The sequence below is a fragment of the Phragmites australis genome, chromosome 4 (genome assembly GCF_958298935.1).
Source record: "Phragmites australis chromosome 4, lpPhrAust1.1, whole genome shotgun sequence".
Classification (NCBI taxonomy): Eukaryota; Viridiplantae; Streptophyta; class Magnoliopsida; order Poales; family Poaceae; genus Phragmites; species Phragmites australis.
Window position 1 is genome coordinate 4,267,622 of NC_084924.1, and position 10,919 is coordinate 4,278,540.

The 10,919-nt window shown below is 43.5% G+C and overlaps 2 protein-coding genes across 2 annotated transcripts; one reads left to right on the forward strand and one right to left on the reverse strand.

The window, feature by feature from the left end:
• Positions 1 to 249: 249 nt before the first annotated feature.
• Positions 250 to 2,618, reverse strand: LOC133914027 (ras-related protein RABH1b-like). The gene is made up of 5 exons (XM_062357187.1): positions 2,502 to 2,618; positions 1,560 to 1,630; positions 1,375 to 1,460; positions 1,046 to 1,157; positions 250 to 379 (listed from the first exon to the last, which is right to left on the reverse strand). Exons 1-5 carry the CDS (start codon positions 2,616 to 2,618, stop codon positions 250 to 252), a joined length of 516 nt encoding a protein of 171 aa, XP_062213171.1.
• Positions 2,619 to 3,540: 922 nt separating this feature from the next.
• LOC133915322 (actin-depolymerizing factor 2-like) lies at positions 3,541 to 6,574 on the forward strand. Its single transcript, XM_062358441.1, has 3 exons — positions 3,541 to 3,707; positions 5,222 to 5,487; positions 6,118 to 6,574. Exons 1-3 carry the CDS (start codon positions 3,687 to 3,689, stop codon positions 6,266 to 6,268), a joined length of 438 nt encoding a protein of 145 aa, XP_062214425.1. The 5' UTR covers positions 3,541 to 3,686; the 3' UTR covers positions 6,269 to 6,574.
• Positions 6,575 to 10,919: the final 4,345 nt, after the last annotated feature.

The following is a 10,919-nucleotide window of genomic DNA, read 5'->3' on the forward strand; positions in this document are numbered from 1 at the left end:
ACTATAAACCTTTTTCTAAGTATCTGAGGTTTCTCCAAAGTGCTCTAAACCATATCTAAAGTACTTGAAACATATTTCTACTCAACCCGGTAAACAAATACGTATAATTACATACGATGATAATCATGCATGATTAATTACGTAATTAGCATTTTAGGACGTGACAAAATATCAGCCGACCCCAACAAAAAGCGCACTGATTTGAACTTCAAAAAAAGTTTACCCAGCACTACAACATGTTATGCAATATTAATGAGCATGTAAAAAATATAGATTTCTGAAACATACCTTAATGTTAAAACCAGCTTTAGCATTGGTTTCCATGAACATCACACTGAGGTCCTTTGCCTTGGCTTCCGCTTCCTCTATCGAGACTTGCCTGTTCCATGAGAAGCAACAGAACTTCAGGTGACGAGCAGGTAGATGTTGTCTTTTGGTTTTACATCTTTTTATATTTTTCTTATTTACTTGACAAACATAGCAGCAAAATGAGGTTGATTTGGAGCTGCTCACTTTATGTATCTTTTGCACTGCAGGACTTATCTATCCTCCACATCTAGAATTCTAAATAAAGATGTCTATTGGGCATTCAGATCATGTCAAATAAACAGAAATCTGAAAGAAAGCAAGAGGAGACAAACAAAAAGGAAGAAATTCTCCAAAATTAATAGGGCCTTTATGCTAATTTGTCATGCTCATAGCACATGAGATTCTTCTGAATCACAAACTTTGAATTGGCATCCAACGGAAAATTTGGAAGTAAAACATTCAGAATGGTGTTAACCATTTTTGCTTGATATGATTATTCTGAGTTAACAGAGTCCCAGTGGTGCAAGTATATAACATGACCAAAATGGCAACTTTAGTACACATTAACAACACAAAAGACATTTGGAGAATTCTATCTGATATCACACAAAACAAAAAGGTTTCAAATGGAACTACTGTAACTAAACTACTAAAGTGTACTCATCAACGTCCAACAGATATACAAAATTACCAGTAAAACTTATAGAATACAGGAAACAATGTAAAAGCTACCCACCTCTTGTCGACAAGGTCAGTTTTGTTCTCGACAAGCACAATGATAACATCACTGCTCATCTCAGTGCGGACTTCCTCTATCCACTTTGAAGTATTTAGGAAAGACTTATTGCCTAGAACATGAAATAAATGAAGTTAAGGAATAATACAATGAAACTTTATGTTCTAATAAACAAAAAAAAGCTAAGATGAAGCTCCTAGTCAACATTGCAACTTTTGCACATCTGATATCAAAATTTTCTTAAGAAAATCACTATGCGCAGCATCCATGTGGGTTTACAAACAGCTGCGAAGACAACATGGAGAGAGACGGGGAGAAGGAGAGATAACTTGCAACATATACAATGACAACAATTGAAGAGTCCCTGATATAGCTTGGAATTAAACTCCTGGATCTTTCCTGACCAGCTGTATCCCTGCAAAGAAAAGAAAAAAGAATTGCATATGGCCATCAGTAAATAGATCTCAAAGGGCATACCCACCAATTGATGCAACAGTAAAATATGTTAGTGTACCAGAGCTGGAGTCTCACGGTTCTATCTTCAAGGTACATTGTCTTTGATAGGGAGTCAATACCAATGGTAGCCTGCATGCAAAAGAATAAAACTTGAGCACCCCCCCCCCCCCCAATTAACTAACAAGAATATTATAACAAACCAAGCACTTCGCTTCCATAAAATGAGTTACATGAATGAACATCAGTAGAAAGTTCTTACAACAAGATCACTCCATAAGTCAATAACTAATTAACCATGCAACACAGGGTAACAACCTACATCAAGAACAACATTGCGATTGGTGATGCATATGAAGAAGCCGTCAACGTTGGTTCAGACTCTGATTCTACATTGTCTTGAAGGCCTGAAGACTAAAGTCATAATGATTTGGTGAAAGCAAGGCTCACGACAGGCTCATGCAAGGTGCGAAGCCCTCTAGTATAGCAGAAGTCTCATACCAAACTGCCATCCCATGACATCACTTTGCCAGGACAAGAATTTACCGGTAGGCTATACACATCGCGATCGCTCTGCCAATACACACACAAGCTTTGGCCTCAGGCATCCTGGAATATCACACAGAACAATGCCGTGAGCATGAGAACCCAATCGTACCATCACCGGTGAAACAATTTCTCACACTTAAAGGCTAACAGAGCCTAAATTACACCTTAGATATAATTGGTAGAGTTATGCACGGTCTGCATTTAGGGATCATGAACAATCCATCGTTACGTAATATATCACAGACAGGAAAAAATACAGATAACAACCGCTGCCCCGATCCAATCCGACCGAGATCCGATCGCCCGTCCTTCAGATCAGATCAACACAACTGCCCGCTAGCCTGCTGACCCACACCGGATATAGCCCGATATGATCCAACCCATTAACATAGGCCCGTGTCGCTGAAACCAAACGAACAGCACGCAAGCGATCGGCGAGGGGGAGGAAGGAAACATGGTAGGTGTTGTCGAACTTGTCGTATATGAAGTGGGTGATGATGCTAGTCTTACTGATGGACTGATCGTTGAGGAAGACCAGCTTGTACTTGGCAAGCGCTGACACAGGAGTCATCTCTCTATCTTCCTGTTCTCCCTTCTCCAGTAGGCAACGGTGGGGTCAGGTCAAATCGGATCTGGTGTGGGGAGAGGGGGGATCTCGCTCACACGGTGGGCGCGCGCATGTCTGGACCTTGTCTCTCTCGCTCGTGACTGATGCATCTCCCCCTTCCTCTCCCCTTTTTAGATTGGCTTGGGTTAGTGAGCCCATGCGATGACGGAGGCCGGTCCAATAGACGGTGTCGGCGGTAGCTAACCAAGTGGAGGCGAGGGGGTGGACGGCTGGGGGAGGGAGGCTGGGGGAGAGAGGCTGGGGGAGAGGACCCAGGGTATGGTTGGGGGACGGGGGAGGCAGGTAGGATGGCATCGGTGAGGAAATCACGGGGCCCGTGAGTGTTGGTTCAACCGAGCATTTTGAGCTATCAGATTTGATGAAGTCATAATAGAAAATGTCTGAGTTTTTCATTTTAAGGAATCAAGATTCTTGCATGTATAGATTAGGTGGATACAGAAAAGATTATCTGTGTGAGATAGAAGGTTATGTAGACTTAAGAAAGAGTTAAATTGATACATATATAAATAAATGTATAGATATAGATATAAACACTACACGTCCCAACAAATTCAAACTCTTTTCTATTTTTCACTCAAATTTATTCTCTTTTATTCCTCTCAAAAGAGTCCAGCCCTATCAAATCCATCGTCATCCAGCCCCACCTCCCCGCTAGCCTCCAGACACCCACTAGCCTCCTCCCATCCCACCCCCACCCACCACACCAAACCTCTCACCAACATCTCGACCCCACACAACTCTCGACCCCACATGTCACTGACCCACTCAACCCACGCGTCGTGTACGCCACACACCCACACCAACGGCGCGCACCTCGTCCAAGAATTTCCCAACCACAGCAAAACCCGCAGCCCAGCCTCGCATAAAAGAAAAGAAAAACAAAATAAAATAAAACCCCCACAGCAACGGAAGGAGAATAATCCTTCCTCGCCTCTCGTCTCCCTCTTGCTTGCGCCCCCCGTCTGCGTGCGATCGAAGCGGAGGCGCGGGCTCTCCCCCGACTCTGATCCGATGGCCTTCATGCGCACCCGCGTGAGTCGCTCCCTCTCCTTCCTCTCGCCGATCCGCTCCTGCTCTTGGCGGTTTCGTTGGATTCGCGCCTTAGATCCGTGTTGGGGTGGGATTGATTCGCGCGCGATCTGGGCGCGGGAGTTCGTGGTTGGTTGCCGGTTCAGATCTGGTTGGGAGGGTTTGATCTGATCTCACAGCGAGGTCCGCTGGCGTAGTAGGAGCGTGGAGCGGTGGGTTTGGTACTTGTCGCGGTGGATTGTTAGGTGCTGCTTTGGTTTCTGTTTCGAGTAGCAGATGGGCCGGTAAGTTAGGCGTTCGCTTAGTTGAGAGCTTCGTAGTCGTGAGCTCTTGCGATCGATGGGTAGACGATGGTTGGGTATGATCTCAACAAGTTTATAAGTGTATTTGAAGCATCTTGTTGGATTCAGTACCGATTATGTAGTTTATCTGGTTGGTCATTTGTTCTTATTGCAATTATGTGTATGGTCCATGTATTTGCAAAATCAGATAGATATATATGCCGCAATCGACTACATCACATGGATGCTGAGTTGAGGGTGCTCACTGGTTTTTATGCCAGATTGCTCAAGTTGTGATAAATTGGGGGTGAAAATAGCACTACATTTGAGGAACTATATATAGTCCAGAGGATAACTTTCGGTTTGAGTTAGGGACGTTCTTTTTAGCTCATTCTTGCAAGGCAAAAAATAGTTCCTTCTAGGATGAAATGCCATCAGTCTTGTTAGTTTTCTTATATCAATAGGTGTGGTAAGTGTCCCAGTTTCTCTTGTTAAATCACTTGGATCAATATATGGGTGCACTATAACCCATTCATTTATTTAAATGGGCTATTCTGGCACGTTAGTTAGGACTTCTGTTCCCCACTGAGGGATGGCCATGTTGGAAGCAGTCATATTCCTGTTTCCACTAAGTGGAGATATTTGGAGGATGCCTCCTCCCCCAGAGAATTTCTGTGATATCTTTACTTCTTTGCTGCCTTTAGGTTACTTGGGGACGAAATGGACTCGCCATGCACAATATAACCACACAGTTTACCTTTTGTTAGATTGGATGCAATTGATAAATCGAAGTTAGCATGTATGAGTGAGTGTCTTGTTAGGTGCCAGGTCTAATACGGTCCATCAGTGTCCAATCACTGGATTGGAGGAGTGTTCATCCATGCATGTGATTGTACATGGTTACGAAGCACAATATCAGTTGCGTGGAGTATTCACATAATTTTCCATAAACAAGCTTGTTTCAGTAGCCTGTGGCTGTTGTAGTGTTACTCTAAACCATGGGCAAAATGCATACACTGTCTTGTATGTGGAGGTTTGCAATTTTATGGAATTGTGGCTACTTAGAGGCAGTTTATATGACTGGCCTTCTGATTGTTATTGAACTGCCATTTACTGGTTTACCTTGATGAATTTTGTTTTCTAATATTGAGAGTATCGGAAATTGAGCTTTTCATTTTGTATTAAAGTATTTGTTGTCCTTGATTTTATTCTGAATATACCCATAATTCTCTGTAGTCAAATGCCTCTTCTGGCATGGGAGTTGCTCCTAACATCAGGGAGACATTCCTCGAACTTCAGATGAAGAAGGCGTTCCGATATGTTATCTTCAAAATCGAAGAAAAGCAAAAGCAGGTGGTTGTGGAGAAGACCGGGGCTACTACTGAAAGTTATGATGATTTTCTGGCTTCTCTCCCAGAAAATGACTGTAGATATGCCATCTATGATTTTGACTTTGTTACTGGGGAGAATGTGCAGAAAAGCAAGATTTTTTTCATTGCTTGGTGAGTTTCATAATCACAGATCCATATCTTTATTCTGTTTAGCAGTTACATTTACTGGGGTGGTACTGCCAATGAATCTCAACTAGATCTGCAAAAATAGTTAAACAATTGTTATAAGTTGATGAGTAAACATTCATGAGAATAGTTCCTGTTAGGATTCTATATTCTTCTAGTAAGTACTTGGGTGTTTGTCATGCACCAAACAAGGCAGCAGCCTCAACATGCTCCAAGCAACGCGGCACATGCCAACTATTTAAGTAGTTTCTTTCTCCTTTTAAACTGAAGTTAGTACTAAATTATGAACTTGGATTGGATCTTGTGATGTGAGCTTGCTAGAGGAATCTGGCAACTATGATAGCTTTCGCCTTCTCTAATTTATATTTGCTGGCAACCCATGCTACTTTAGCAACTTAGTAGCTAACCAAAAGGAACAATAATGCATGTGGTGCAACAGTTACGAATATTTTTTGACAATAATTGTTAATTTATTTTTGAAATTTTGAAGTTGACTTTTTGATAGTACTATCTGTACCCTGTGATGCCTTCTATTCTTACATGTTCAATGCATCCATTCTGGGCTCTCTTTTGATTTCACTTCACCAAACCTTTACTAATGCACAATTGTTCCAGGTCTCCATCAACATCCAGGATTCGTGCTAAGATGCTCTACTCCACCTCCAAGGACCGCATCAAACATGAACTTGATGGGTTCCACTACGAGATCCAGGCAACCGACCCATCCGAGGTGGAGCTTGAAGTCCTTCGAGAGCGGGCTCACTGAATCTGATTGACCTCGAAGGACCTTGAGGCCTTGAGACTTCAGTCAGATGCAAATTCTATTACCAATGATCATCCTGCCATGGTATTGTTAATAAGAAAAATGTCCATGTTTCCTGTAAGCCTATGGTTTAGCTGTGATGCATGACTCTCTAGCTGGTGAAGCGTTATCGAAGATCTATCCCTATGAGGTCGTGGGCCTGCAAACGAAGCAGCATTTGCAAACTCATATATTGTGGTATTGATACTGGATTACTGGTTGTTGATTGTTCCGAAATGAAACGGCCTGTTTGGTCACTACTTAGCTGCTTATGCTGATGCTGATGATGCTTGTACTTCGGCCTTTCGGGGCCAACTGTGCCCCTTGTTGATGCCTGATCTGTATTTGTTGGAGTTTGCTTAGTCGCGTACTGCATTTTGTTCGGTGACTTTTGGAACCGAAGCATGTTTGGTCCATTCATCGTGTAATGTCGCATGACTTCATTCTCACATGTTGCTCTTCGTCAGTTGCATCAGAATGCGCTTGTGCATTTGTTATGCTTGAGGCTGCGACACGGTGTGCTAAGGGCTGAGGCAGACAGGAGTGCAACTGCAACCCCTGCCCTTGCCAAGCCGAGGATCTAGTGACCTTCGCCGTGATTTCTTGTCGTGGTGACCTGCATGACTCGGTCGCTCGGCGTTACCATCGACCGCTTGAGGCAACCAGACCAGGCGCAGCACAACGGTCACCAGCCACCGCCCCTCGCGGACCAGTCCCACCTGCGCAACGATCTATCCCTCGGCATCGAGATTAGAGAGGAGCGCGGAACAAAGGCGTTGCCGATGGAGTGCCGTATGTGAAGGTTGGGGAAAAGGTACGGTGGGACAATCAAGTACAGTGCAGGTATGTTTTCGTTTCATGGTGTTGCTCACGGTTAATTCCACGTTAAGTTGTTCGATTCGATGAGGCACAGTTCTTATTGGTCATTGCTACGGCAAATTCTTGCTGTAGCGGTATTGGTTCATCAATTGTGTTAGAAATCGAATGATCAACTGTCGTCATGATGGTTTACTTGCACATTGGCATCAGACGCCACTTCAGGAGGGATGTCTCCTGAACGGGCACCTTTTACTCTATATATATTCAATATCAATTAATAAGAAGAAAATGATTTTGAATCGGTGTTTGTCTACTATTACTCTTTGTAATCCAATCGTTCTCAACATGTTATCACGCACGTGATCTCCACTGAGTGATCAACAAAGAAACACAGGAAGCACGAAGGCCTTCATCACAGGTGAGAGCAATGACAAGATGGACTTTATCTTCAGTTGCTTCTGCACTTCTTCGTGTCCTGTGCCAGGATCGTCATCGCTGACCCTACTTTGGTCGTTGCCGTCGTGGCCCTCACACGGGTGGTTGATGGCGCCGCCACCGCGCTCATATGGATTGCAGCCATCATGGCCGACGCTCCCATGGACAAGGTCACTGAGGCCTGCACCCGTCTGATTGCACTTTGGTTGACTGACATCGCGTCGGCCCAAGCCACTAGTCTTTGACTCCTCCACGCGCTTATGGCTTATGCCTAATACACGACCTTGCGTCGTTCTTCTTCAAGCACCTGCGTCGACCGCTCTGACGGCGCCTGGATCGGGTCGCCCTGGTCGACTTGCCGCCACAGTGTTTCGCTGCATTAGCATCGACGCACCCACTCTGACACGAGTCCCACCGGCGACTCGCGAAGTCACACTGACGTCCTCAGTTAACCCGGGTGGGGTGGCACTATGGCGGCTCATCGTGGGTTACCCCCCTTCTTCAACGACCCGACTGCTGGATCCACCTCGGGCGGCTCCTCTCCTCCACGTGGTGCAGGCCCTATCCTCACCACTCCAGCAGGCAAAGGGACCTCAACGATGCCCTCTACTCTGGCTGGCCGCGTCCTCCATTTCTTCGCGACCGCGGTGGTGAACCGCCAGTCTGGCCTTCGCCCGGGATCTTGGACCCTGCCATCCTCTGGCTTCCGTTTTAGGGCCCACATCGACGACAACATAGGTGACACGACCTCCTCCTCTAATGGGGAGTACACCTCGTGCTAAACGGCGAGGCGACATGACAGCATGATGTTAGAGCAGAGGAGGTGGTGCGGCGGCGTGACAAGCAAGGTGTGACAGGGTGAAACCCTAACCGCCAAGCCGCGCCACCCTTATACACCGTGTGTGCGCCCCTCCTCCAGGCCGGCTGAAAGGCCATGCCAGCCCAGGCCCATGCTGAGGCTTGCCTCCCTCCCTGCGCCCGGCCACACGGGCTGAAAGGTCGCCTGGGCTTCGACCCAGGTTGCCTGGCCCCCATGCGCCAGGGATAGAAAAGGGGAAAGACATCTCTAAACCAAAATTTGATAAATCTAATGTTTGTAGCAGGTGTTGCTGCTGCAAGTACACTACTAAGAAATGTCGAACACAGAGACATTTAATTGATCTCTACTTACAATCTTTGGGACGTAACCGATCTGCTCAAGGACAAAGATTTGAAGCACACTTCAATCTTCAAACTGACACTGCAAAGAAGGCTAGTTGTTCACAACAAGTTCCACAAGAACTAAGTAACAACCAGACTCTTCAGCAGTCAGAAGATCCGATGAGCACGAAAAACATGATCATCGAATTTGCTTCATATGACATGTCTGGAGACCTTATTTAGTCTCCTAATTCCAAAGATACTATCTTATCTACGTCTATTAGTTGTTGTAATAATAAGTTTTCATCATTATGTATTCTATGTCACAATATTATATCAGCGCTTATGATACTAAATAAAGTTTGTATGTATTTTTCTATATATTTGATAAACAATTTCATATTGAATTCTTCAATTCTATATATAGATTTCTACGGGAATCAATCCGATGGAGGAATAAATGTGCCTTGTGGATAGTTGCACCATAAATTTTATACTTAGGGAAATAAAATATTTCTAAACTCTTACTAAGAGGCAAGGAAATATTTTGACAATCGTTGGACGCGATGCAGTGATTGTTGGCTCATGTCGTGCCATAATTTCTCTCCCTATGGGTACTCATGTTATAATCGAGGATGCTTTATTATATCTTGATTTAACTCGTACCTTACTAAGTTATAGAGATATCCGTCATAATGGTTTTCATATTGAAACCCATGATGATAACAAAGAGGAATGTCTCCTTTTAATGAAAAACAACGGATATGACATATAAGTATTTGAGAAAATTCCCTCTTTATCGTCCAGATTGTGCTAGACATGCATCAAATCCGTAACAAATGTTACGTACAAGGTAATTTTTCATAATGTCAATGCACTCCAAACTTGGCATGATTGCCTTGGTCATCCTGACATAGGGATGATGCAAAGAATTATCAGCAATTCAATTGGTCATGATTTAAGTGATGCTAAATTTCCATAATCTTCGGATCTTATGTGCACTGCATGTGCCACATGGAAGCTAATTTTAAGTCTATCTTACCTTAAAATTCAAGCAAAATCACTCAAATTCCTTAGACGCATTCAAGGCACTATCCAACTATTAACTAGACCATTTAGATATTTCACAGTTCTAATAGATGCATCTACACGATAGTCTCACGTGTGTCTTTTGTCCACACGAAACCATGCATTTGCCAAAATAATAGCTCAAATTATTAAATTACAAACACATTATCCTGAACATCGAATTCAATCAATTCGAATGGACAATGCTGCAGAATTCTCCTCACATGCCTTCAATGACTATTGTATGGCCTTAGGAATTCAAGTTTAGCATTATGTCCCACATATCCATACTCAAAATGGTATGGCAGAATCACTTATCAAAATAATTAAGTTCATTGCACGACCCTTATTACAGAATTACAGCTTACCAACTTCTTGTTGGGGTCATGCAGTTTTACACGCTGCTGACTTAATTTAATTGCGACCTACTGCATATTATAGTACTTTCCCTCTACAATTAGTGTGTGGGAATCCACCAAATATTTCTCATCTGTGTAAATTCGGTTGTGCTACATATGTACCGATCTCACCACCACATCGTACATCCATGGGCCCACATAAAAAAATTAGGGATCTATGTGGGGTATCAATCTCCATCGATCATTAAATACCTCAAGCCCCTTACAGGGGACCTATTCACAGCTCGATATGTTGTCTGTATATTCAATGAGGACCATTTCCTGACATTAGGGAGAGATTTTAAGTTCCAGAAAGAATGCTAGAAAATCGATTGGAATGGCCAAGGCATTTCCACCTCAGATCCACATACTCAAGATTCTGAACTCTAAGTTCAGAAAACCATCAATTTGCAATACATTGCAAATAACCTGTCAGACGCATTTACTGACTATAAAGGTATCACCAAATCCTACAATCCTGCCAAAAATGTGCCCAAAAAAGTGTAGGTACTAATAAAAACCACTCAACTCCCTATTCAAAATAAGAGGGGAAGAAATACGGCTACAAAGGAGGATACAACTTCTTGTAAGCACCAAAAGAAACAGAGGAAGAAACCCTCTGAAATAGTAAGTGCAAGTCAACCTTAAGTTGATAGGCACCCAATGGGTAATATACACCTAATGGATGGGCAACCTCCACAATCCAACTCAATAATGCACTCAATTCATGATGTTGGGATATCATAATATTCCAA